The sequence below is a fragment of the Hipposideros armiger genome, unplaced genomic scaffold (assembly GCF_001890085.2).
Source record: "Hipposideros armiger isolate ML-2016 unplaced genomic scaffold, ASM189008v1 scaffold_452, whole genome shotgun sequence".
Lineage (NCBI taxonomy): Eukaryota > Metazoa > Chordata > Mammalia > Chiroptera > Hipposideridae > Hipposideros > Hipposideros armiger.
Window position 1 is genome coordinate 1,470,782 of NW_017731802.1, and position 27,259 is coordinate 1,498,040.

General features: G+C 36.7%; 1 protein-coding gene across 7 annotated transcripts in view; it reads left to right on the plus strand.

Moving 5' to 3' along the window:
- ATP10D (ATPase phospholipid transporting 10D (putative)) overlaps nucleotides 1-27,259 on the plus strand; it is a 129,870-nt gene that overhangs the window by 45,340 nt on the left and 57,271 nt on the right. For 6 of the 7 annotated variants that reach the window (XM_019665766.1, XM_019665764.1, XM_019665762.1 and 3 more), the window contains 4 exons: nucleotides 6,387-6,713; nucleotides 9,167-9,361; nucleotides 22,876-23,080; nucleotides 25,093-25,178. In XM_019665766.1, the coding sequence (XP_019521311.1) occupies nucleotides 6,424-6,713; nucleotides 9,167-9,361; nucleotides 22,876-23,080; nucleotides 25,093-25,178 (776 nt within the window). In that variant the 5' untranslated portion in view covers nucleotides 6,387-6,423. Of the gene's footprint in view, nucleotides 1-5,901; nucleotides 6,067-6,386; nucleotides 6,714-9,166; nucleotides 9,362-22,875; nucleotides 23,081-25,092; nucleotides 25,179-27,259 lie in introns of all 7 variants that reach the window. The other variant, XM_019665763.1, reaches the window with a different exon arrangement.

Genomic DNA, 27,259 nt, shown 5'->3' on the forward strand with positions numbered 1-27,259 from the left:
ATCAATCAATGATATATTGCCCGTTTTGTTTGATAACCTTTTGCCATCTTTGAGTAGGCTTCATAATTCCTCATTCATAGAAGGACCTGTCTTTATTTGTGAAAAACTGAACAAGGTGCTGATTTACAGCCTTATCTGAATTGAACATTATACCACACAAGGAGTTTTGAGGAGAGTGAAACAAGTGGAAGTCTGACGGCATAAGCTCAGGCGAGTATGGTGGGTGTGGCAACACATCCCATCCAAGCTCCAATAATTTTTGACGGGTGATCAAACTTGTGTGTGGTCTCACGTTGTCATGATGGAACACAACTCCTTTACAATTAACAAGCTCTGGATGTTTCTGGATGACGGATTTGTTCAAACTGTCCAATTGACGACAGTACACATTGGAATTGATTGTTTGGTTCCTTGGTAGGAGCTCGAAAAACACGACACCTTGAAAATCCCACCACACTGAGAGCATAACCTTCCTCTGATGAATGTCTGCTTTTGATGTCGTTTGAGGCGAATCATCACGTTGGGACCAAGACCATTTGTGCATCACATTGTTGTAAACAATCCACTTCTCATCACCAGTTATCAGTCGCTTCAAAAAAGGATCGTTTTCCTCATGTTTAATGAGCATATTGCAGATGTTTATACGTGCTGTCAAATGAACTTCTTTGAGTTCATGTGGAACCCAAATATCGAGCTTGCTTACGTATCCCAGCTTCTTCAGGTGGTCATGAACACTTGAATGATGGATGTTCAATGTTTCTGCAATCTCTCGTGTCGTGTAACGTGGGTTTGACTCGATCAATGTCTTTATTTTGTCGTCATCAACCTTGCTGGGCCTCCCTGACCGAGGAACGTCGTTGAGATCAAAATCACCAGCACAGAATTTCGTGAACCATCATTGGCACTGATGTTCTTGTAGAGCATTGTCACTGTGAACTTTATGCAACTTTTCACAAGCTTGATGCGCATTCTTCCCTTTATGGAAGTAAAAGTAAAATATGGCAAAAATGCACAGTTTGGTCTTCCATCTTCAACTTGTAAAATCTCCAAAACTTAATCGCTCAATTTTTTTTCAGAATAAAACTAGAACTGTCAGCTGTCAAATGACATAGCAATAACATAGATGCAAATGACTCTAGTACTTCCCAAAATGACCTAGTGCCACCTGTTGTGAACATGCGTCATGACTTTTCCAACAACCCAATATTTCTCACCGGCCTGGCAGTTAACAAATTTTGAAACCACTGAGCTACAGTGACTAAGCAGATCCTTGGTCATTCCTGCTCAATGTAAGATGATTTAACATCTCAGCTAGAAATTTGAAAGAATTTTTACCACATGTTAATTACTTCCAAAACTGGTCTTTTTTTCTTCTATCCCTTGAAAACACTAACAACTTTTCTCCTGGGTAGATGAGTCCTCTCATCCAATAATCACTTTTTAGGAAGAGTGTCAGTTCTGAAGGGTGGGAGAGTCATTATAAGATGACAAGCCTTTGACCTTGGAGATTAGGACAGAGACTGGATGGCTGAGGGAGGGCAGTGAGCCTTAGGAAAGGAGGAAGGCAATATGTGAGTAAATAGAGCACCTACTAAATTTAAGGACATTGAAAAGGTATCGAGGAAGGTGGGCCTAGGAATACTTTGGCAAGAAATGTCTTCCAGTCACAGATTTGTCTCTTAAGAACTGAGTGAATTGGAAAAAATAAGGTTTTTCAGTAGGTATATGGGATGAAAAGCTAATTGTTTTTGTAAACCAATAAGTATTTTTGCTAATGTGAGGTTATTAGTTAGATACACCACAAGTTACCAGAAGTTAACACCACCCATATGTCATATTTTGTTAAATTACATCTAAGTTTGCATTCTCAAGATTTTGCATTCTGAAATTTAAAAGTCTAAGTAGAATCTGGATTGTTGTATGAGATTGTGTGGTCACTAGAGGTATACACACTGCTCTGTCTTAAGAATTCACAGTAATTTAATTCTCACTTAATTTAACATCATTGGTAGCTTCTGTGACTTTAAGCGAAATGACAAAATGAAACCACTTTTACCATAGGTTAATTGATATAAACAAGAATTAAGTTCCTATGGCATCTCATCAACGTTGTAACAAAATGATGTTGAACTAAATGTTATTCAAGGACTTGCTGTAATTACAAATGAAAACTTCTCTTTTAAAGTTTCTAGAAATAATACAAAATTGTACAGATTTCAGCCTTCTAAAAAATTTGAGGTTTGCCATAATTGTCACCTCATGTGTATGAGGTGAAATGCATGAAAAGCACTTGGTGTTTATTTTATATTGATAAAGCACTATCTAACATCCTTATCTTCGTGGAGATTTATGGATATGTTATGAACTACTTTAATAACTCAAGCTGTCGTCACTAGTTATAGGTTAAAGCTTGCAGGACATTTGTCTTGTCCAAAACATCCACTGAGACATTTGGGTCACACCAAAATGTCCTTGATATTTATTTCTGTCCAAAACACCCATTGAGACATTTGATCCATGTCCAAAGGTCCTTGATAGGATTTTTAATGTATTTACCCTGTAAACCAAAAGCAAATAAAATATGGGCTTTTTTGAACCCAGGGACGTTTTCTAAATGTGTACTTAAAAAAAATTTTTTTTATTGGGTAACTGTGTTTTTCCAGGACTTGTCAGCTCCAAGTCAAGTAGTTGTTTCAATCTAGTTGCGGACGGTGCAGCACCTCAGTGGCCCATGTGGGAATTGAACCGGCCACCTTGGTGTTATCAGCACTGCTCCCTGCGCTCTAACCACCTGAGCCAACCAGCCATCCTGATGTGTACATTTTTGACAGGACCAAATGTCAAGGACCATTTAGCTTGAATCAAATATGCTTATAGATGTTTTTGATAAGATGAAATTTCAAGGACCTTTTGGCGTGGACCAAATGTCATGGGTGTCTTGGGCAGAACTAAATGTCCACTAACCTAGGTTAAGAAGCTATTTTCTTTTTCATGTACACTGAAGTGAAAACCAGGCTTTTCAAATTACTTCAAAGGTAGACATTTTAAAAATTATGTTGAAAAGATGGTGGGAGTCATTGTGGCCAGTTAACGTTCATTGATTTAGCTCTCTATGAACAAATATTTTAGAAGCAAACTCGAAAGGACAGAACTTGATAGGGATAGAACTTTTTTTCTTGTTTCCATTACTAGTATAAAATGGGTAAGGATGACATTATGGGTATGTTCTCTCATTGATAGTAGAAGCTATATAGTGTGGGTCCAATGTACAGGCACAGAACACACAGGGAGGCTATTATCTTCTTAACATTAAAAGTGACTGGATGCTTTTATTTGTTTTTATTATTTTGCCTTAGATCATATAATTTTTCAAGATCTGGTGGATTTTTAAAAGATTATTATTTGTGATTCAAATAATAATTATTTGAAATTGATTATTTCCTGTAAATGCAGTGAGAAAGTGATGCTGAATAAATGTAATCTCTTGGATTGCTTAAGGACCCATGTAGCATAAGCAAGTGTGTTAGCAAGAATGAGTTATTAAAAACATTGATTCACTAAAAGTACTAGAATATAATTGGGCTAGATCTCCAGTGCTGCTAGGTAATGATTTATGTATCCATGAAAGCTGGATACAATTTTAATGTCCTTAGGGGGAAACTATTAATTTCTGATTGATATAACACTTTAGAGAAAAGAATCAGTAGATATATTTAGGATGAAGCTTAGGAAGGAAGCAAGCTTAACTAATTTGCTCAAACTACCTCAGTGCCTTGAACATTATTTTGCTTCTGGGGTTACATTTATATATTTATATGCCTATCAACTCGCTTAGACACTAATCTCCTGGAAAAGTGGAGTTAGGTCTTAATTATCTCTGTATTTCTAGCCTAGTGTAGTTTGTAGCACATAACCTAGTTTTTCTCCATATGAAATCATGGGCCACCTGAATCAGATTCAGTTGGGGGGTTTTAATTCAGATTATCAGGACACACTTACAGATTTTCTAAATGAGAATCTCCAGAGGTGAGCTCCAATCTAAGGTGATAAGTACATGCAATGGTATTGATAAAGCAAGGATAGAAACACAGGCCTCCAGACCTTGCCCTCCATACACTTTGCTGATATGCTCATTACCTACTAGATGAACTTTTTTTTTTTCTTTTTAATTTTTTATTGGGGAACAGCCATGGTCATTGGTTACACATTGCCTTCATGCTACAATGGCATAGTTGACTCTTTTTATAAGGAAGGCGCAGCTCACAGTGGCCCATGCAGGGATCGAACTGGCAACCCTGGTGCTAACAACATGACACTCCAACCAGCTGAGCTAACCGGCCACCCCTGTTTGTTTTTGTTTTTGTTTTTGTTTTTGTTTTAGCTGAGCCATCCAGCCACCTGTTGGCAGCTCAGCTCAGGCCAGGAGTCAAACCGGCAACCCTGTTGCTCAGAACTGACACTCTTGAGCGAGTTCTTAACCAACTGAGCCACTTGGCCGTCTCACTGGCCACCCTGGATGAACTTTTATTGGGCACCTACTAAGTGTCAGCTACTCTGGATGTAAAAATAAATATATAGTTAAAAATAAATTAACAGTTAAAAGCAGAAACTGTTGAGTTAGAAAGATTTGGTTTGAATCAGCCCTACCTACTTATTCACCATATACTGGGGTTGTCGGAAAATTCATTATGCATTTTTGCAACAAAAAACAGAAAAACTACATCATGACTTTTCCGACAACCCAATAAATTTCCGCAAGTTACTTTACTTCTAAGCCTGTTTCCTCTTTTGTAAAATAGAAATATACCCGATTTCTAGAAATATTTCTAACAAGATATTTCTATTTTTGAAAAATAGAAATATATCAGATTGATGTTAGTATTAAGATAATGCCTATAAAGTGCTCTGCAAAATCCTGCAAATATAGTGTGCTCTTAATGTTAGGGTTTTCCCCCCCTTTTGTAAGTAATGAACTCACCTTCTAGGCAGGGCTGAATTTCTTGGAAAATAAGAAAAACTTGAAAATAAGGAAAATAAGAAAGATAATATAAGAATGAGATTTTGTGTTATAACAAACCACCCCAAAGCTTGGTGATGTAACTTTTACTGACTCACAATTTGGTGGGTTGGCAATTTGTTGAGACAGTTTACGTCTGGTGTAGATTGTGTCATCTGGGCACACTTGTGTGTTAGTGGTCAGCTGGCAGTCAGTGGCCTCACCCACATATTGACATGAGCCAACATGGTGAGTGGGTCATGTGTACTCAATCATCTAGTACAGGGATTGGCAAACTTTTGAGACAGAAGAGCCGTCAGGGGTCAGCAAACTGTGGCTCACGAGCCACAGGCTCTGAAGTAAAATTGAAAATGAAAATAAAGCTATTATAGTTTCATTTATAAAATTTTTAAAGGATATTAGTCACATAATGGTGAATATGTAAAAATATATTTATGGCTCTCAAATAATTTTTAAATTGTTGTGAGGGACAGGATTGGCTCTTCCAGGGGTCAGCAAACTTTTGAGACAACGTACCTAAAGAGCCGCATGTGGCTCGTGAGCCGTAGTTTGCTGACACCTGATCTAGTAAACCAGCTGGGCTCAAGCACGTGGCCACACGGTTCTCCAGGGCAGTGGGAGTCCCACGAGCAAGCACTTCTCAAGCCTCTGCTTGTGTCATGGTTACCAGGGTTTCATGATCCAAAGCAAGGCACGTGGCCAAGTCCAGATTCAATGGGTAGAGAAAGACTCCACTGCTTGGTGGGTGAAGGGATGTACTTACAGGGAAGGAAAGAATGTATGACCATTTTTGATAATCTGCCCAGAAGGAGTTTTATGGACTGCTTCCTCTGTATCACGCTTTATGCTTGGTGATTTACGTGGTATTCATTTAATCCTCACAGTTTTCCTGACGTGTGGCATTTCCATTTCAAAGATGAGAAAACTGGCCAGATAAATTAAGAGACTTGTACACATTTGGCCCAAATTGCTTCAAGTTGATGGAATGGCCTTGTAGATGCTGTCCCTTGTTGCTTAAATGATCAGATGATCAGCCCATGAGGCAGAAGGTATATCCTTTATTTAATAAACATTTTTGGTTAAAATGGAGTTCTAAATTCCAGTTTTTACTTTCCCATTTATACTGTGAGCCATTAAGTCATATACCGGGGTGCCAAAAAAATGTATACACATGACTTGTACTCATCTTTTTTTATCGGTATGTACTATTACAATTTTAATACAGTTTTTTTTCCTTTCTTAAAATGTATATACATTTTTTGGCACCCTCTGTATTTATTTGGTATAGAAAAACATTTTAAATTGTACTATTCTAACTATTCTTTAAGATTTTCCAGAAACTTACAAGTAGGTTTGTTTGTTTTGCCAGATCACCTACATAACCTGGATCTTACCGCATTTTGGACATGACTGAGCCCCTTCAATGGGCCAGGTATCACTGGCAGCGGCTGATGGGCGGTACAAACAGGGACGATGATGAGAGGCCATACAACTATTCCTCTCTCCTTACCTGCGGGGCCAAGTCCTCTCAGACCCCCAAACTGGCAGGAAAGCATCGGGTTGTTGTTCCCCACCTCCAGCCCTTCAAGGAAGAATATGACAAGTTCTCTGGAACCTACGTGAATAACCGAATACGAACAACAAAGTACACGCTTCTGAATTTTGTGCCAAGGAATTTATTTGAACAATTTCACAGGTACTTTTCTTTTTTGTAGAAAAATCTTAGTTTTTTTTGTTGTTGTTGTTGTTATTCTAGTTGATCTATAAAATCTTTCATAACATTGTATGTTACCTAAGCCTAAGACTTGTGACATAATTTATATTTGACAATCGTAGGAGAGCCTATTATGGAATGATGGCCCCTTATGTTCACACAGCACTTCATAATTGATAAGATGCTTTCTCTTGACGAGAGAAGATATCCTTATCCTCATATTATATATTAGGAAACTAAGTTTGACACTGTGGTTTAACCAGTGCCAGGCCAGTGGTAAGTAGCAGGCCAGGGGCTATATATAGCCTTGAATCGTCTCACTCTGGCTTTTGTGATCTTTCCACACTGCATTTTAATTTTAGTTTTTTCTTACTTGATAATATGGAGGAATGGAGCTCTGAAGCAAATGCAGGTGTAAGATGTTATTAGGCAAAACAACAATATAATTCAGCTTTCTTTGTTTTTATGGACACTCTCCTATGACTTTAGGCACTGAAAAAAAATGCAGGCCTAAAGGGTGCTCCTTTCCTGTGCACTTTGCTGTTTGGCAAGAGAGATAAGATGTGTGTACAAACAGTGAAAAGATATCGTAGATGTGATAAGTGTTATAAAGTGCTGCCAAGTAGGCTAGAAGCCTCAAAAAGAGAAATAATAAATGATATTAGCTAGACCAATAGAAGGGGAGTTGGCATTTGGAGTTCATTATGGAGGGTCAGTTGAGATTTTCCAGGCAGAAGTGTCATTTCAGGTGGAGGAAGGAATAAGCGTCGAAGCAGAAAGGCAGTAGCACAGGTTTGCTTGAGGTCTGGGAAGCAGTCCTTTCGTGCTCACACACTATGGGAGGCAAATTGAAGGCAGTGAGGACATGTAGGAAGATACAGTGTATGTCCTGGTGCGTTGTAATAGAGACCTGAACTTAGACCAATGTGGGAATGAAAAGAGGATAATCTATCACAGATACTATGGATTAGATATGAGGAATTAAGGGAAAACGTGATGCGTCCATGTTGAGCTGAGATGACCAGGAGGATTAACTGAAAAAGTGAAGACAGGAATAAAAGGAAGTTTGGCTGGAAGATTGTTTTGTTTTTGTAAATGTTGAGTTTGAGATGCTAATGTGAGTATAGGGATTCTCAACAGTTATTTATTTTACATATATTCTCATTATTCACTCTACATATGTTCCATATGCATTTATTGAACAGTGTTTATGTTTAAAAGTATAAATATGAATTTGTTGAATTAATGGCTTAAAACGCCACAAATGTTTTTATCTTTTAAGGAGTTTGCAATCTAGTGCACTTGATGGAATTAGAATCTGAAACTTGAAGAGTTCATGGCCAGCGGTGTAGATTTGGATGCAATTCGCATGGAAATAATTGAAGCCAAAAAAATACCAAAAAAGGTTAAGGAAGAAGTTTTCAGAGTAAAAGGAGATGAAGTTTAGGAAGAAGAAATGTGTAGATTATTTTGAAAAGTTTGATGGTTAACGGGAAAAATATGTGATAAAAATTCAGGGGGTTATGTAGCATTGAAATTTTGTTTCCTTTAAGGAAAGGAACCACTTGAATTTACCTTAGGGGCCAGTGGAGGGGTATTTAAATACAAAGGGTGTCAAAAAAATGTATATACATTTTAAGCAAGGAAAACTGTATTAAAATTGTAATGATATATACCAATAACAAAAGATGAATATAAGTCATATTTGACTTCTGCAATTACAAGAGGTGCTCAAAGTGGTTCCCGTCAGCATCTAGACACTTCTGATTACGGCGAACCACTGCTTGAGCAATGTTGACCGAAGTGTCCACTTGTATACATTTTTTTTTGGCACCCCCAGTATGTATAATAGAGAAATGAAGTGAATTCCTGAAAAAGTGGCTCTGAATAACATAAAAGCAGGACTAGAAGGCTTGGTCTTAAGGGTGAATAAATAAATAAATAAATAAATAAATAAATAAATAAATAAATAAATAAATAAATACCACAGGCTGAGGGTTGAGCCTTGTTAGAATGTAATGTTTGGACATACAGATTAGCTTCTAAAGGCAAGAAAGTTGGGTTATTTAAACATTTATTTTTATAATGCATTAACTCTGAATTTCCTGTACATTTTTTGAACTTTTCAAAAGAGAATAGTATTTCCTATTATGCTTTATATCATGTTACACAATTCGAGAGTCACACTCCAATATTTATTATTATACATTTACTATGTAATACCTCTCATTTATTAAAGTGTGCCTTAAGTTAGATGTCTACAGGAATAATAAATTTTTCGTTCAGATTTGTTAGATTTTGCTAGTTCTCTATTCCATAGCATCCAAAATCAACTAATAGGATTGTAGGAAAACATCCTAAGGTAGTTTTTGCCTCTTTTGCTTCAGGCTTTGATGTGATTTGTTAACACCTCCTTGTGTGTGTTTGGGTTGCAGAGCCGCCAATTTATATTTCCTGTTTCTAGTCGTGCTGAACTGGGTGCCTTTGGTCGAAGCCTTCCAAAAGGAAATTACGATGCTGCCTCTCGTGGTGGTCCTTACAATCATTGCCATTAAAGATGGCTTGGAAGATTACCGAAAATACAAAATTGACAAGCAGATCAACAATCTAGTAACTAAAGTTTACAGTAGGTAAGTAAAACAGGAGCTGTGCTAGGGAACACACATGTATCTTTTTAAAAATTCGCAAAATGTTGCTTTTTTTCCCCGTAGGGGTAACCAGGACCCTTTTTGTGGTGGTGATGGTGGTGTTTTCAACTAATACTTAGTAAAGACCTCTCGTGAATTTAATTTAGAAGTCATAAGAAAACAGAAGCGTATGAGCCTTTGTTAACCCAGGAGTTGATAAAGCAAAAGCTCCCTATAATTTACGTAGAAGTGAGAGAGAAAGAATTAAACTTGAGACCAGAAGAAGGAAAGGAAGCAGATCATTTTTAATCCTAGATGTTATAGTTTGGGATTAGAAGAGGATGGGATATGGAAAATATAAATGGGTATGAAAAACAAGATGCAATATGAAAAAGAGGAGCTACCTATGGAGGAAAGGGATTCTGAAAAATGGAGAAGAGTATATTCTTTTGGAGGCACAAAACTGGAGGCCGATAAAAACCCTTCCCATTGTACCAGCAGAGGGCATTCCTAACAGGAGGTCTTTTCAGAAGCATATTTGCTCTGTTGGAGACTTGTATTTCCAATATTTATGAAATAGAAAACCTGCATAGCTAAGGATAAATTATGTTAAGGTGAATTTTGAACTGTGCTACATATTATATGCCTACATTTATAAATTATACCTGCAATGCTAGTGTCCAGAGACCACTGTTTATGACACTGTGGTGTATTCCTTTAAGTCCTGTGCACATTATATGGGTGTTTTACAAAATTGAGATTGTACTGCATATATTGTTTTTATTCTGATTCTTTTAGCCTAATATTATGCCACAAACACTTCCCATTTCTTTATCCTTCAAGAAAAAAAATATTTTTTCATTTAATAGAGTTTATTAGCTTTTCCTTTATTATAAACATGAGGGAGAAAAACCACAGAAGTTGTAGCATCCTTTTCAAAGTAAAACCACAATCAATACTTGAATCTTCAAGCTCCATACTCTCTAAACCATGTTTTTGGAAGTGGTAGATTATAATTTTATATACCATTCTTTATCACATGTGTTTCTCTCCTTTAAAAATGATGGAACTTGCAGCACTCAATATAATGCGCTATATTTCTATAATGAAAGTGTTGCTTGGCCCAGAAATGTTTTGTTTATAGGCAGAATTTCCAGGAATGTATTTGAGAAGGTAAGAAAGATTTCCACATAGTTGAGAACACTGATTTTTTTTTTTAATTATATGTGGGTTTTTTTTTAAAAATTAATTTTACTGGGAACTGTGTTTTTCCAGGACCCATCAGCTCCGAGTCAAGTCATTGTTTCAGTCTAGTTGTGGAGGGCGCACCTCGGTGGCCCTTGTGGGGATCGAACCAGCAACTTTGGTGTTGTGAGCACAGCGCTTTAACCCACTGAGCTAACCGGCTGCCCGAGAACACTCATTTTTAGAAATATTCCAGGTTTAGGTGACATGATACTAATCTCCCAAAAGATTGACTATTCAACACCCTGCCCTTTAAAGCCTGAGGTAAGGGTTCCTAAGGTTTCTCTGTTTCCTTTTAAATGACAGGACTTCAGTGGGACACCTACACCCAGTTAGCATGTGGGAGAGAAGAGCTGTTTCGTGTCACCCACTTCCATATCGCCACCATCAGGGTCCAGTGCCTTTCAATTTACCGTGTTTCCCCCAAAATAAGATCTGGTCTTATATTAATTTTTGTTCCAACAATCTACATTTATTCATTTATTCATCTATAAAAATCAACATTTATTCAAACAGTCATGTCTGGCTGATGATCTTAACTCGGGCTTATGTTTGGGGTAGGGCTTATATTACAAGCATCCTGAAAAATCATGCTAGGGCTTATTTTCCAGTTAGGCCTTATTTTTTGGGAAACCCGGTATTACAAGCGAATTAACACTGCTCTTCGTAGTCTTCCTGTACCAAATCTAGAGAAAAGAAACTGAAGTGATCCAAGCAGGTATATAACACAGCCCTGCAAAGAACTATTTTTAAAAGAGAGCATTTCTTTGAAGATACACGGTATCACTCTAAAGTTTTAGTGCAGTTTTAAGCTTTGACACTTGTAGAAGTACAAATGCAACAAACTTAATGAAACATAACTGGAAAGTTCAATTGAACTTCTCCCAAACCTACTCAGCTCTACAACTTCTAAATACTAAGTCCTGAATCCTACATGGACCGAAACAAGCATTCTAAATAGTAAACTTTTTTGTTTCAGCCAATGTAAGATGAAAAGCCCGATATGAATATATTAGCTGAAACAGAATTCTACATATTAAACTTTTTGTTTCGGTCAGTGTAAGGTCAAAAGCCCAATACTGAAAATTCACAAAACTTACCAAGCCTGAGAGGAATTTCCCCAAATCTTCCGTGATGCTTTGTGAATCTAGTTGCATGGACACTTCTGCAGCAGTGCCCTGGCGGTCCCCAGCTCACTATATCAAAGCTGAAAATATGCTTCTGAAAAGACCTCCTATTAGGAATGCCCTCTGTTGTTGATGCAATGGGAAGGGTTTTTATCATCCTCTAGTTTTGTGCCGAGAAAAGAATACTCTTTTCCATTTTTCAGAATCCCTTTCCTCTATAGATAGCTCTTCTCTTTTTCATATTGCATCTTGTTTTTCATATCCATTCGTATTTTCCATATCCCATCCTCTTCTAATCCCAAATTGTAACATCTAGGATTTAAAACTATCTGCTTCCTTTCCTTCTTCTGGTCTCAAGTTTAATTCTTCCACTTTCACTTATACATAAGCTGCCTTGAACAACAAAGTATTTTTAATAGCTGCATTGTTTGTCATATGACTCTCAGGTAATTTAAATATTTCCTGTGGTTATATAATTTTGAGAATTTATGCTTCAGTGAGTATTCTTATACAAAAGTTTTGAAGACCTATGATTAATTTCACCATTATAATTAGAAATGGAATTACTAGATCAAAAAGAGGAATATATTTAAGTCCTTATTTGTGTGGCGTTTATGAAAATGAATTACAAAGTTTATAATGTTAATTCTCTTGAGTTCCCTTTTATAAGAAATGTATCTATTATGTTTTTAAGAAGTCATCCTTTAGAACAGATTTGTGAACAGATTTCTGAATCAAATATGTGAATTGCTATACAAACAAGTTTGTATGTCACCTTTTTCATTTCAGAGGTAGGAAAGGTTTATAGAATATCCTGGGGATAGTGAGTATAGTAACTTGGCCTGATGGGAATAACCAAGTAAAGGGGCGGTAATGAGAAATAAAACGTTAGAAAGGGAGTTTGAGGCCTACTCTGGAGAGCCTTCATCTTAAGGACATTGAGTTAGTCAGGGTTCTCCAGAGAAACAGAACCCAAAGGAATGAGATTTATTATACAGAATTGGCTCACGTGATTATGGAGGCTAAGAAGTCCCACCAATTGCAAGCTGGAGTTCCAGGAAGCCTGTCAGCGTGGCTTGAAGGCCTGAGAGCTGATGGTGCAGATTCCAATCCAAGTTTGAAGGCCTCAGAACCAGGAGGGCTAAGGTCAGGAAATCAGTGTCCCAGATCAGGTAGTCAGTCAAAGAGTAAAATTCAGCCTTCCTCTGCCTTTTTGTTCTATTCAGGCCCTCAACTGATTGGATGATGCCCGCCCACACTGGGAAGGGCCATTTGCTTTCTTCAGATCACCCACTCAAATACTAATTGTCCCCAGAAACACTCTCATAGACACACCCAGAAATAATGCTTAATCAGATAATCTGGGCATCCCATGGCCCACTGAAGTTGACACATGAACTTAATCATCATAGATAGAGAATCCATCTTTTGATCAGAGAAGAAATGTGGTAAAAGCTGTGCTTTAGAAATATTGGTCTCCTCATGTCATGGGAATAGCCTCTACTAACAGACTAGATGTGTCTCTACAAATCAGTCCAGGGCATGACTGGGAGTAGATGCAAAGTACAGGAAGCAATTCATGGAAGAGATATACCCAATTGAATTTGGTGAACTTTTGTGAATTTTGAGCCTTGGGGGATAAAAGTACCACTGATAGAAATAGGGAGGGTTAAATTCACCTCAGGTAGAATGAATTGGAAATCATGGCGAGACGGGCATCCAAGAGGAAATGCCCAGTGGGCAAATAGGAACACTACAGAAGGAAGGAAAGGCTAGGGAGAGAAATTTCAAAGTCATCAGTCCCTTTTAAAGTGATTTTAAACTTAGGAGTTTGACTTAAATTCCCAAAGGAGAAAATGTGAAGAGCTAAAAGACAACTTTAAGCCCCAAAGTAGGTATCTATTTCAGCCTTTGAGAAAATTTCCCAGGTTCCCTTGGACAGATGTCACTCTTCCTTATGAGATTCCAAAGCACTTGGTACGTTCCTTGGGCTGAGTTTAGTGCTCTTATATATACTCTAAATTCATAAGACAGTAATTCTAAATTTGTCAGACTCTGTTCAAGTTACCAGGTCAGAATAAAAGCTATAATTTCTAGGTTCAAAAGTCTAGTTTTATAATAAACAAGAATATTCTGAACACATGTAAAGCTCTTTTGACTGACCAAGCATTCAACCAGGTGACATAATTTTTTGTTTTGTTTTGGGACAAAAATATCTCAAAGGCCTGCTCTGAGGGTAGAATTGTCTGCAATTTTATGTGAGCACATGGTTAGGGAAGGCTTCTCTGAAGAAGTTATGTTCAAGCTGAAACCTGCAGGATTCTAAATTTTGTTCATTATTAGAATTCTTCAGTGGCTTTCTCAACATTTGCTTTAAAATAACTATAAAGAAAACAACTTTCTTTCTCCTTTGTAAGATTATGGAAGCTGTACTAGATAAGGAAAAATTAGTTCTATTTTTTTTCTTATAGTCAGGTGTAATCTAGACTCACGTCTAATTGAATAAAAAAAACTGACATATTGTATGGAAAAATGAAAATAGTAGTAAAAGCCCTTGGTTTTCATTTTAAAGTTTTAGAGCATTTACTAAAACAGTGCTATATGAATCATTTGATGACATTTAAAGCATTATATACCAGAGATAGAGAGTTGAAATATTATTTCAAAAAATAACTGTAGGAATTAGTATTTTATAATGATTGTATGATGAACAAAATCCAGATTTGGGTCAATTTTAAGTTTACCCAGCTAATGCCAAATTTAGCAAATGGAAAGAATGCTTCTTATATGTATTTTAAATACAAAATACTATATATAAATAATTGCTGATTTTCTACTTTAGAGTTGAAAGTGTTTGTTTTTTTGCTTTTCTAAAGCTGGTTCTCACACTCAGTAGCTGTGTAGCCTTGGGCAAATTACCTACTAAGCTAGGTAAACCCCAGTTCCCTTCATTATGAATATAATAGTAATAAAACAGTAAGCATAGTACCTATCCCTTTCTAAGTGCTAAGAACAGGTTAGCCATTATGATGATTATTGTAGGTTAATAGTAACTATTAGCTGGAGTTTATGTTTGTCACATTATCAACTTATTTCATCAATATTTGAGAACTCCTTAGAACACTATATGATTTTGTAAATATTAAGATTGTCTAATGAGAGACCTGGTATAATTTTTTCCAGGTGTCTTTTTATATAACCAATATCTATTTTATATGATTTGCATATAAACTTAAAGATGAAATGCAATATTGTGTTCAGTTATTCAAGTGTTTAGGTTCTATTTCAAAATATCACTTTATAGTTGTATTTCATAATAGAATCTGTTAATACATAAAGACATAATGGAACTATGTCTTTTCATCTATAGTCTATGTAATTTGCTTTTGTGTACTGTTGTACAAGAAATAATGCTTACCTTGTCCTCCCCTCCCCCAATTGTTCTTGGAACATATTTTATAAGGCTATAAAGAAATTAAGGTAGGCTATAAGATCATGCCTTGTTGATTTAAATATGCTAATTTAAATTGCAATGAAATACAAAGAAATCACTTTAGAGAACAAATTGTTCCTCAGAGAAATTAAGGTGAAGGGATGGGGCCATGAAATTTTGCAAGCTTTTGGAAAAGCCATATTAACATTGCTATGCAGATAATTTGATTCTTATTTGTAATCTGTGGGCTTTCACAAAGTGCTTAATTTTCTGTCGGTAAGTATCATTGGGAAATAACAAATACTAATATAGAAATTAAATACTTAAGCCCTATTATACTCCAATTAAGTTAGCATGAACTATTTTAGAAAACTTGACAATTTCTTAAGATTGCCTTCAAAATAGCAGCCATTTGTAGGGTTTTAAGGTTTGTTTCAAGGATGATAGAAGTGTGTTGAAAGCAAAACTATTAATCAGTCAACAAGTTTGAGTGCGTACTGTGTTGTAGGTACTGGGAGATTTAGAGATTTAAACAAAAAATAGATTTAATGCCAGCCCTTCAGAAATTTACATTGTCTTCTGATCTTTAAAGATCACCATGTTGGTGTTGGAAGTTTCAAAATACTAGCTGAAGTTAACATTTTATTATTTCATAAACTCATAGTATTTCATGATTTTTTTTTTAATTGGGGAATTGGGGGAAGGGAACAGTGTTGGGGAATTGGGGAAGGGGACCAGCCAAGTTGTTCTTCAATCTTAGTTGTGGAGGGCGCCAGCTGCCATGGGGCTGCCCGTTGGCAGCTCGTAGCCTCCAAGCTCAAGGTGCTGTGTTCAATCTCAGTTTCAGGTGGGCGTAGCCACCATCCCATGCAGGAGTTGAACCAGCAGCCTTGTTGTTAAGAGCGCATGCTCTATCCACTGAGCCATCCGGGTGGCAGCTCAGCTCAAGGTGCCGAGTTCAGTCTTAGTTACGGGTGGGTGTAGCCCACCATCGAACAATCTTGTTGTTAGGAGCATGTGCCCTCATCAGCTGAGCCATCCTGCCACCGGTTGACAGCTCAGCTGTGCCTTAGCTCAGGCGCAGTGTCACTGGCCCATTTGGGAATTGAACCGGTGGCCCTGTTGCTCAGAGCTTGTGCTCTTTAAGCTAACTCTTAAACAACTGAGCCACTCGGCCAGCCCCAGAATTTCATGATTCTTGAAATGAGGCCAAGTATCAGTGGCCATCTAATGAATCTTATGAGTGACATTTTCCAAAGCAATGGTTCTTTGTTTCTAAATTTTTTATTAAATTTAGTGGCATGACATTTGTTAATAAGATTATATAAGTTTCAGGTACACAGTTCTATAATATATCGTCTGTATGTTACATTGTGTGTTCACCATTCAAAGTCAACTCTTCTTTCATCACCATACATTTGACCCCCTTTATCTTCTACCTCCCCCCACCCCTCTTCTCTAGTAACTACCATACTGTTGTCTGTGTCTGAGTTTTTTTTGTTAGTTTGTTCATTTGTTGCTTTCTGTTTTATGTCCTACATGAGTGAAATCATATGGTTCTTGACTTTTTCCATCTGACTTCTTACGTTTAGCATGATAGTCTCAAGATCCATCCATGTTATTGCAAATAGCAGTATTTCATCTTTTCTTGTGGCTGAATAATATTCCATTGTGTATATGTACCACGTCTTCTTTATCTAAGCATCCATCAAAAAACACTTAGGCTGTTTCCATGCCTTGGCCACTGTGAATAATACTACAGTGAACACAGGGGTGCACGTACCTTTATGAATCAATGTTTTCAAATTGTTTAGGTAGATACCCAGAAGAGAGATTGCTGGGTCATATGGTAATTCTATTCTTAATTATTGTTGAGGAATCTCCATACTGTTTTCCATAGTGGTTGTAACAATTTATATTCCTACCAAAAGTGTACAAGGGCTCCCACATTTGTTATTTCTTGTCTTGTTGATGATAGCCATTCTAACAGGTGTGAAGTGGTATCTCATTATGGTTTTGATTTGATTTCCCTTATAGCTAGTGATGTTGATCACGTTTTCAAATTCTGATGGCCATCTATATGTCTTCCTATGAAAAGTTTCTATTCAGGTCCTCTGCCCATTTTTTAATTGGATTGGTTTTTGTTGTAGTTGTTGTTGTTCAGTTGGATGAGTTCTTCATATATTTTGTGTATTAACCACTTACCAGAGGTATCATTTGCAAATACGTTCTTCCATTTGATTGGTTGCTTTTTGTTTTGTTGGTGGTTTCTTTTTCTGTGCAGAAGCTTTTTAGTTTGATATAGTCCCATTCATTTAGTTTTGCTTCTACTTTCCTTGCCTTTGAGGCCAAATTCAGAAAGCCCTCTCTAAGACCAAAGTCCATATATCATATATTTCCTTCTGTATATTTTATTGTTTCAGATCTCATATTTAGGTCTTTGACCCATTTTGTATTAATTTTTGTGTATGGTGCCAAATAGAAGTCTAGTTTCATTCTTTTACACATGGCTTTCCAATTTTCCCAGCACTGTTTATTGAAAAGGCTTTCTTTTCTCCATTGTATGTTTTTGGCTTCTTTGTCAAAAATTATTTGCCCATATATATGTGGATTTATTTCTGGGCTCTCAATTCCGTTCCATTGGTCTGTGTGTCTCTTTTTCTGCCGGTACCATGCTGTTTTCATTATTGTTGCTTTGTAGTATAATTTAAATTCAGAGAGTGTGTTAACTCCTGCTTTGTTCTTTTTTCTCAGGATTGCTTTGGCTCTTCAGGGTCTTTTCAGATTCCATACATATTCAAAGCAATGGTTCTTGAAATTCACTGTCTAACGCACAATTCAAACATTTTTTTTATTTTTCGGTCATCATCAGTAAGTCACCATAGCTATGAGTAAAGCCTAGCTCTGGAGAGATGGACTCTGAAACTACCTGCTTTGTTTCAAATTCCAGGACCACTTAGGTGCTGTGTAATCTTGAGCAAGTTACTTAACCTGTCAAAGCCACTTTTTTTCTTTTTTGTCACAAGGAGCCATGTTGCATTCATTGTACCAACCATATAACATTGATACAAAAATTAAATGAATTGATGAATATAAATCATTTCATAAATCTTAGCTTCGGTTGTGTCCAATGATTATTCATTATTTGCTTATAAATTATTTTTTGTGTTTTATTCTAAAAATACTAAAAAAACAAAAAGAAAAATGTATTCATAATCCCACTTTCTCTCTTTCAATTTGTTAAAGGAATAGAAGTCCACATTCTCCTTCCTTCATTCTTACCTCTCTCCCCTTCCTCCCAACTCCCACCCCAGTAGAATCACTGTTAATTCCAGTATATCCCTCCCAACTTTTCCCAGTGCTTATGGAGCAAAGCTATTTGATATTGAATTCCTAAAGAAGCAATGGATCTAGAAGTTTGCCTGAGGGAGGAATTCTGAGAGCTCTGTCCTGACCGGTGAGAGTAATACTGAAGCACAATCAACCTAGTCGATGCAAGAAATTCTAGTAATACATTTAGGCTGTGGAGAAGAAGCAACTAAAACCCCTTACTCATTTTAATTCTAGATCAGTGTAGGCAATATAGCCTCGTTTTGAGTCTACTACAACGATGAATTTTCAAGGCTAGTTAAACGTGGCAGTGAGCATTGCCACTCAGCTTGCAGTAGCTTTAACACATCTTGCGCTCTCATGCTGTATGAGTTTGTGCCTCCACTCTCGGCATAAATACTTTGACTGATATGCTGTCCCACCTTTCTTCACCTGAGTCAGTCACTCTTGATCATCCTTCAAGACTCACCTTCTCCAGGGCCAAATACCCCGACTGTTTGCTCCCATAGTAGCCTGTACATACCTCTCTCTTTGAAATTATTGTTTGTGTTTCTTTTTCAAATTTCAACCATAACTTCTATCGGGGGGTGACCATATCTTAATCATTTTTGTATTCTTAGTACCTAACAAAGAAACTGGCATAAATTAAGATCAGTATATGTTCATTGACCTGAACTAGCTAGCTATTGGGGAAGTGAGCGGGGGTTTTTTTGTTGTTGTTGTTGTTGTTGTTGTTTTTAAATCCTGGCATGTGCACCAAATGGGGAAAAAAATGGAAGTTAATTCAATTGTAAAATTGGCTCCATTGAATTTTGTTCCAATGTAGACTAAATAAACTTGTCCTTCAGAGGAATCCTACTTCTTATGTTTGAGAGAAAAATAAAATCTTTAACCCTAATACTCAAGTTCGTCTTCTCTTCTTACCTTCACAAATTCTCAGCTAATTTCCTCACAGCTTTCTTTATAGAAAAAGTAGAGGCCATGAAGTGTGAATTATGTAACTCGAATCCCTTCTTACATCATCCACATCTTCACCTACTTTCTTCTGACCTTAAAGAGGTAACTCCCTTTACTGTAATTTCAATTCTTTCATCGGTATGCTGAATTCCATTCCTTGTTTCTCCATAGCCTCAGCCAACACTCCCCATTCTGTCCTCTGTTTTCTTTGCCTTTTCCTTAGGCTTCTTCCCTGCACCCTGTGTGCACACCCAGTTATCTCATCCTGTGTCTGACTTACCTTTCCTTGAAGGGGCTACTTTCGCCCTTTATTCTTTTCGTAGCTTTACTTTATGAAATAGTCTACTTCTTCAACTTCCAATCATTCTCTGGTTCACTGAAGGTCTCACTTTCTTCCTCATACTCCCCATCAAAAATGTCATGCTTGTTAACTTTCTCCATGGTCAGCAGATATCAACCAAATACCATAAGCATGACCCCTTTGTGGCTTTTTTTTTTAAAGATTTTTTTTTATTGGGTAATTGGGGGGATGGGAACAGTACTGCGGAATTGGGGGAAGGGGAACAGACAAGTCGCTGTCGTTTTGTTCCTCAATCCAGTCGTGGAGGACGCCGCTTCACTGGCCCAAGTTGGCACCATCACTGCGCTCTTCCCTGGCGAGGCAGATCAGTTGCCGGCTTCTGGACGGCTGCTCACTGCGGCTGCTGGCCGCTCACGCTGGCTGCTGGCTACATACGGTAGCCCATGGCAACCCACTGCCACAGGGGCTGCAGCCTACGCCGCCGCCAGCGACCCACGGCAGCCCAGCTCCAGGTCGAACCGCTGCCCAGCATCTCAGCTGCAGAGGGCAGTGTCACTGGCCCTCATATGTGGGATCCGAACCGGGGCCCTCTGGCATCCCAAGCGAGTTCTCAACCATCGCGCCACTCGGCCGGCCCTGTTTTTGTTTTTAATGATTACTCCCTTTTTGAAATTTTCTTCTCCCTTGATTTCTCTGACATCACTTCCTTCGGTCTTCTTCCACTTCTCTCTCACTTTGAAGTCTCTTTTCCTAAGGAATGTCATATCCTGACCTGGTTTCAGCTGCCCTCTGTGGACCTGGGACTTCCAAATTTATGTGTGTATACTCATAAGCTTAAGATCACAATCCTCGAATTACTGTACATTTTCAATTGCATATCCCACTTCAAATACTTTCCAAACTGAATTTATTACCTCCTTTGTGATGTAACCAGTTGCTTCTAAAATCTGAGACATAGTAAGAGGACCATTCATCATTCCACCATAAAGTTAGAAACCATAGTGTCATCCTTGGTAACTCCTTTACATGTAGTTAAGTAAAAAAACTTAGCGGTCTCTATCTCTAGTACTCAAATATGTCTTGATTTAATTTTCTTCTCTCCATCTCTATTGCTATTGCCTTCATCCTGACCATCTGCATCCCTGCCCTGAATTATTTTAATAACTTTTCATAAGTTTCCTGGCTGGTCCTACTCCTAACTAGCCTGCCACCCAACAATCCATGCATTACTCTGGTGCAGGAAAAGGGGTAAGATCACACCCTTCTTCTTGTGAACCTTTAGTAATTGCTTATTTTCTATGGAATGAAATCCCTACTTTGAGGTATGGCATGTAGGCTTGAACCTTCAAAACATGGTCTCCGCCTACCTTTTTTATATTTTCTGTTACATCCCTCCATGGGAGAGTAAAGTAGTATGCACAAACAGTAGAGGAAACTTTGGTAGACAAAAATAAAGTATTGATTTGCCTTTCTCTGAACTAATAAACTCTAGGTAATCAAGAATTTATTTTGTTGGATTCAACCTGGTACTTTAAGTATTTTGGGAGAATATGTCCTAAAAATGTACTTCTTAGCCCTTTAAGCTAAGTTTCCTGAACTATCTGATACAATCCTATATAACAGAAGCTATACAAGTTTTGGCCTAAGGTGTCATTTCTATTTAATGTGATGCATTAATTTTTCCTATATAGGTCATATAACTTAAGCTATAAGTATTTCCTAGGTTTCTTTGACAAAGAATTTAAATATTTAGCCCCATAATTATAAAATATATCTTTACTTTTAAAATCAGTGTATTTTTTTTTAATGGGCTGGCCGAGTGGCTCAGTTGGTTAAGAGTTTGCTTAAAAGCACAAGCTCTGAGCAACAGGGTCACTGGTTCGATTCCCACATGGGCCAGTTAGCTGCACCCGAACTGAGCTGCCACTGAGCTGCCAACAGGTGGCAGGATGGCTCAGCTGGTGAGAGCACATGCTCTTAATGACAAGACTGCCTGTTCGATGGTGGGCTATGCCCACCTGCGGCTGGGACTGAACTGAGCACCTTGAGCTGAGTTGCCGCCCAGATGGCTCAGTGGATAGAGCATGTGCTCTTAACAGCAAGGTTGCCGGTTCGGCTCCCACATAAGGGAAAAAATAAATAAAGTGTATTTTTGTGACAAATACCAGTTGCTTATAGATATTTTGGAGGCAGCAGGGGAAGGAGACAGACTTCTTAACATTTGCTGGCAGTATTGTATGTGAAATGCTGCCTAGTTAGCTCATATGCATTTGCTGGCAGTATTGTATGTGAAATGCTGCCTAGTTAGCGCATATGACGTTCTGTGATACAAATGTCCTCATTCTACTCCAAGGAGAATGCTCTATAGAACATAAGTCATGCTGTTGGCATCAAAAGGCACAAGAAGTTTGACAGAAAATTTAACATAAAGCAGAGTATTTAAGGCAAGTCGACCCCAAACGACGTATCTTTCCTTTAAAAGATTTGAATGTCTAGAATGGGAAAACTATACTTTTGAAAAGGGATAAAATTTGCCATTTTCCTTTCCATGAATCAGTTGCAACAGACTCAGGACCATTTTAACCAGTATTTTTATTAAAGTATAATTAGAGGTATTAGTATGGTGGTACAGTGACTTTTTAATGTTGTGTCTGGGTATTTATTTCATTTCTTTTGTGTTTTCTTTAACTACCCATCCTGTCTGCCACATGGGAACCTCTCTGAGACCAGATGATGTGTCTAGAGCACTTCTGGCTCCCTGACACCTGACCACAGGGCAGCATGCAGGAATCGCTTCATATGCGAATAAACCCATAAAATGTTAATTCTAATTTTATTCCAGAATTACACTCAAACAGCATAATGATTCTGAAATCTCACAGGGAAAAAAAGAGCTGAAAAATATGTTTAAGCAGCATAGTAAATACATTTTCAGGTAAAGCAAGTTGCATTTTATAACTCTTCTAGCATTTTAGCATTTAATGGATTAAAATTCACCTTAATACTTTAAACATGCTAAAAATTATACAGAAAAACTAAACAAACAAACCAAAACAAAAACAATGATTGTATATGTTTTTGACTTGATATTCTCTTTAAACTTTTTTTTTTTTTCCAATTTTAGGAAAGAGAAAAAATATATTGACCGATGCTGGAAAGATGTTACTGTTGGGGACTTTATTCGCCTTTCCTGTAACGAGGTCATTCCTGCAGATATGGTCTTACTCTTTTCCACTGATCCAGATGGAATCTGTCACATTGAGACTTCTGGTCTTGATGGAGAAAGCAATTTAAAACAGAGGCAGGTGGTTCGGGGATATGGAGAGCAGGTAAACAACGTGTTTTCATCTGGTGACATTAACAATTTCTTTTCAGAAGATGGCTGAGCTTGTTTTTGCATGTACAGAGCAAAAGATTTTCAAATTTTTTTTTTACCGTTGCAAAATAGAATCCCAGAAGGCTTAATTCCACTCCAGATGATCAGTGGATATGTGCTATATTTTATAGATAATAGGGTATAATGACTTGGAGTTCAGACATTTCAGTCTGGCAGTCATATATTTTAGAACTGAATTAAAGGAACCTAACAATTATTTGGCAATTTAGAAAATTGTTTCGTAATAGAAATAATCACCTTCTAATTTATTTTTCTTAAGCCTAGATTTTATATGCTATTGAAGCTGGAGACATGAATTGGTCATCATTCCTAAAATCTATTATTACTTATATAAAAGGTGTTTCAAGACCCCTGTAGCTTCTCATGCTACAGCGCTAGCTCCTAGACCCTTTCTGTGCTGTGGTAAGAGAAACAAGAACTTTGAAGTTATATTAATTGACGTGAGTTTGAATGAATTCCAGCTCTGCCATTGAATTACTGTGTGACTTGGGCAAGTCACTTATACACTTTATGCTTCAGTTTCCTTATCTTAAAATGGGAATGATGATGTCTCCCTCATAGCATTGCTATGAGACTCAAATTAAGTAATATATGGAAAAGCATCATACATAATGCCTAAATATTAGTTTCCCTTTTTCTGGAAACACTTGAGATTAAGTATTTTTAAATTTAATGGTCTTCTTTTAACTGAATTACTGTTAAGCCAGATTTCCTTCATCTTATACTTGTAAACCAAAAAATGTTTTAGCCAAAGAATACCCTTATCTTTAGTAAATTTCATCACCTCATGTCACATTGGGCCCATCTTTCTCCCTATGTATTTCATTTAGATCCTCTGTGGTTGATACGCTTCTGAGCTCATTGTCATTGTTACTTTTGTAAGCATTCCTATACCTAAGACATTGGCAAAAATCTTGTACAACTTAGAATTCTGTTATATACCACTGAATACCTACATTGAGAGTGATGCCAGTTAATGAATCAGCACACTTTGGATTCAATTAAGGGTGTGTGCCCTGGTATTCCATGACCTTGATTGTAGCCCTGGCTCTAAATACCTTCTTGTTTGAGACCTTTAGCAAATTACTGTGTCTTCATCTGTTAATTAGACCTAATTACCACATAGGTCTGGGAAGAAGAAATTTATTATTACATTTAAAGCACATAATATAGATTCTACTACTAGATCAAAAGAACTCAAAAAATATTATTATCAAATCAGATCATGTGATTATAGCTCACATTTTCCATGTTTACTATGAAATAGATATTATTTTATAGGCTATATCAATAGCATTTCTTTTATTAGCCAAAAAGCCATATTTTAAGATAAGAAAATGAGATAGGATTGGCATGACTTGTTGTTAGCAAGTCCATGCCTATGTTCTATAAAGATACTTTGCTTATTTGCTCATTGATTTCACAGAACATTCTAAAATTATTGTTTGACCCACTAGAGAATTTTGTAAGATATTGATGTCCAGCTTATTTTTAAACTTTTAAAAATAAAATTTGCTGGGATCCAATGCATATGTGCTCAGAGTGTTCACATATACATTTACTCTCAGAAATTACCTGTATGGTTAAAGAACAACAATAAAAGTGTTTTCAGCTTTTCAGTGCCTTCTAGATAAGAACATTTGCCGTATGAGTTGATGCTCTGTCCTGCAGAGTCCTGCATGGATTGCAATACCTGATTGAGATATTCGCATCACCTGCTGATGTTTATTAACACTCTAGGACCATTCTGATCCCATTTATTTGTTCATAATTATGCCTATATTTTCCTTCATTTGGGCAATTTGTGACATAAACCTTGCAGAAAGAATGCCTTAGTTTTACTTTAAAAATTGATGAAAGGATAAACGCTTAAATCTTAAGGGTTTAACCTCGAATTCTTCTTGTTTTGTGATTTAAAAATATATGTATACATATACATTTTAGGACTCTGAAGTTGATCCTGAGAAATTCTCCAGTAGGATAGAATGTGAAAGTCCAAACAATGACCTGAACAGATTCCGAGGCTTCCTGTGAGTGATACATGACTTAACCTTTGTGGGTGTGAGAGGAATTGTGTGTTCAACTATATGTAACTTGATATAACTTTTGTGTTCTTACAGGCAAGTTAAATCACTAATGGCCTTATGTTTAGCCACCTTAATAATTTGGTAAACAATTACCGATGTGTATTTTTAAAATAACAAAAAAACCTTCTTCTTAAACTAATCCTGGAATCTTTCAGTGGTGTAAGAATGTCTTATATGAGCTCCATATTAAGCCCAAGACGTGTTAGTTGTTTGGAAGGAAGTGTTGGGACACAACTAACAGCTTAAGTGACATGAAAGGACATGCAGAATTACAGTAGTAGGTGGACAATTCTGGTTGACAAAAGTTAGCCTTGATTTGGAAACACGTCTAAAAAGAAGTATGGGAAGCCATGACAGTGTTCATTCTGGAGGTTTCCTGAGGCATCCACATCCCTTTTGCAAGAGCAGCTAGAATTTGGGATCTTACCTAATTTTAGGCCTGGCTTAAATTTTAGACGTGCCACTTAAGTTTTGTATGCCTTGAGCCAAGTTATTTATTTATTTTTTTTTATCCTTAGTTTTCCAAGTGATCATTTCAGAGATGTAGAAAGAGTATTTGACAAAATCTAGCGCCCATTCTTGCAAACTAGAAACTAGAAGGGAATTTTCTCAACCTGACCAAGGGCATTTATGAAAAATCTACAGGTAGCATCGTACTTAATGGTAACAGATTAAATGCTTTTTCCTTAAGATCAGGAACAAGACATAGATATTCACTCTCACCACTTCTACTCAAGATTGTACTGGAGGCTCTAGCTAGTGTAGTCAGATAAGAAAAGGAAATAAAGAGCATCAATAAAGAAAGAAGTAAAACTATTATTATTCATAGATGGCATGATGGTCTTTGTAGAAAATCTGAGGAAATCGACAAAAAAGCTACAAGAAGTATTAAGTGGGTTTAGCAATGTTGTAGGAAAGAAGATCAATATACAAAAATCAATTATGTTTTACATACTAGCAATGAGCAATCAGATATTGAAATTAAAAAAAGTATAACTTATAATGCCATCAGAAAAAAATTAAATACTTAAGGATAAGTCTGATAAAGATATGAAAGACCTGAATACTGAAAACACTGTTAAGAGAAATTAAAGACCTAAATAAAAGAAGAGCTAGCTATATGTTCATGAATTGACTCAATATTGATATGATGTCAGTTTATTCCCAAATTGATCTGCAGGTTCAGTTCAAAATCCCAGCAAGGTTTTTTGTTTTTTGTTTTTTGTTTTTGTTTTTTTAGAAATTGAAAGTTTATTCTAAAATTAAATGTGGAGATGTAAAGGACCTAAATTAACTAAAACAACATTGAACAAGAACAAAGTTGGAGGGCTAACACCACCTGATTTCAAGGTTTATTATAAAGGTACAATAATCAAGCCATGTCATTTTGGCATAAATATGGACCAATAGATCAATGAAAAAAATTATGGAGTCCAGAAATTGACCCACACATTTATGGACAACTGGTTTTTGACAAAGATGCAAAGGTAATTTAGTGGAGACAGGTTAGTCTTTTCAACAAATGATGCTGCAGCAACTGGATAGCTATATTCAAAAAAATGAACTTCAATCTAGACCTCTCACCATTTAAAAAAAAATAACTAAAAATGGGTCCTATACATACATGTAAACCTACTCGTCAAATTATAAAATTCCTAGAAGAAAATATAGGGGCAATTTTTGGTACCTTGTGTTAGACAAAGATTCGTAGATATAACACTAAAAGCCCAATCCATAAAAGAACAAAAAATAGGTAAATAAAAACTTTATAAAAATTGAAACTTTTTTCTCTTCAAATGACAGTTAAATAAATGGAAACATGTCACTGACTGGAAGAAAATATTTCAATACATGTATCTGATATAGGACTTGTTTTTCAGAGTATATAAAGACATCTCAAAGCTCAGTAATAAGAAAACAAACAAATTTTTTTTATTAAATTATTTTTTATTATGAAATACACATTTTTTAGAATTAGTTTCAGCTGTACAACACAGTGCAATAGTTATACTTTTTACCCCTCG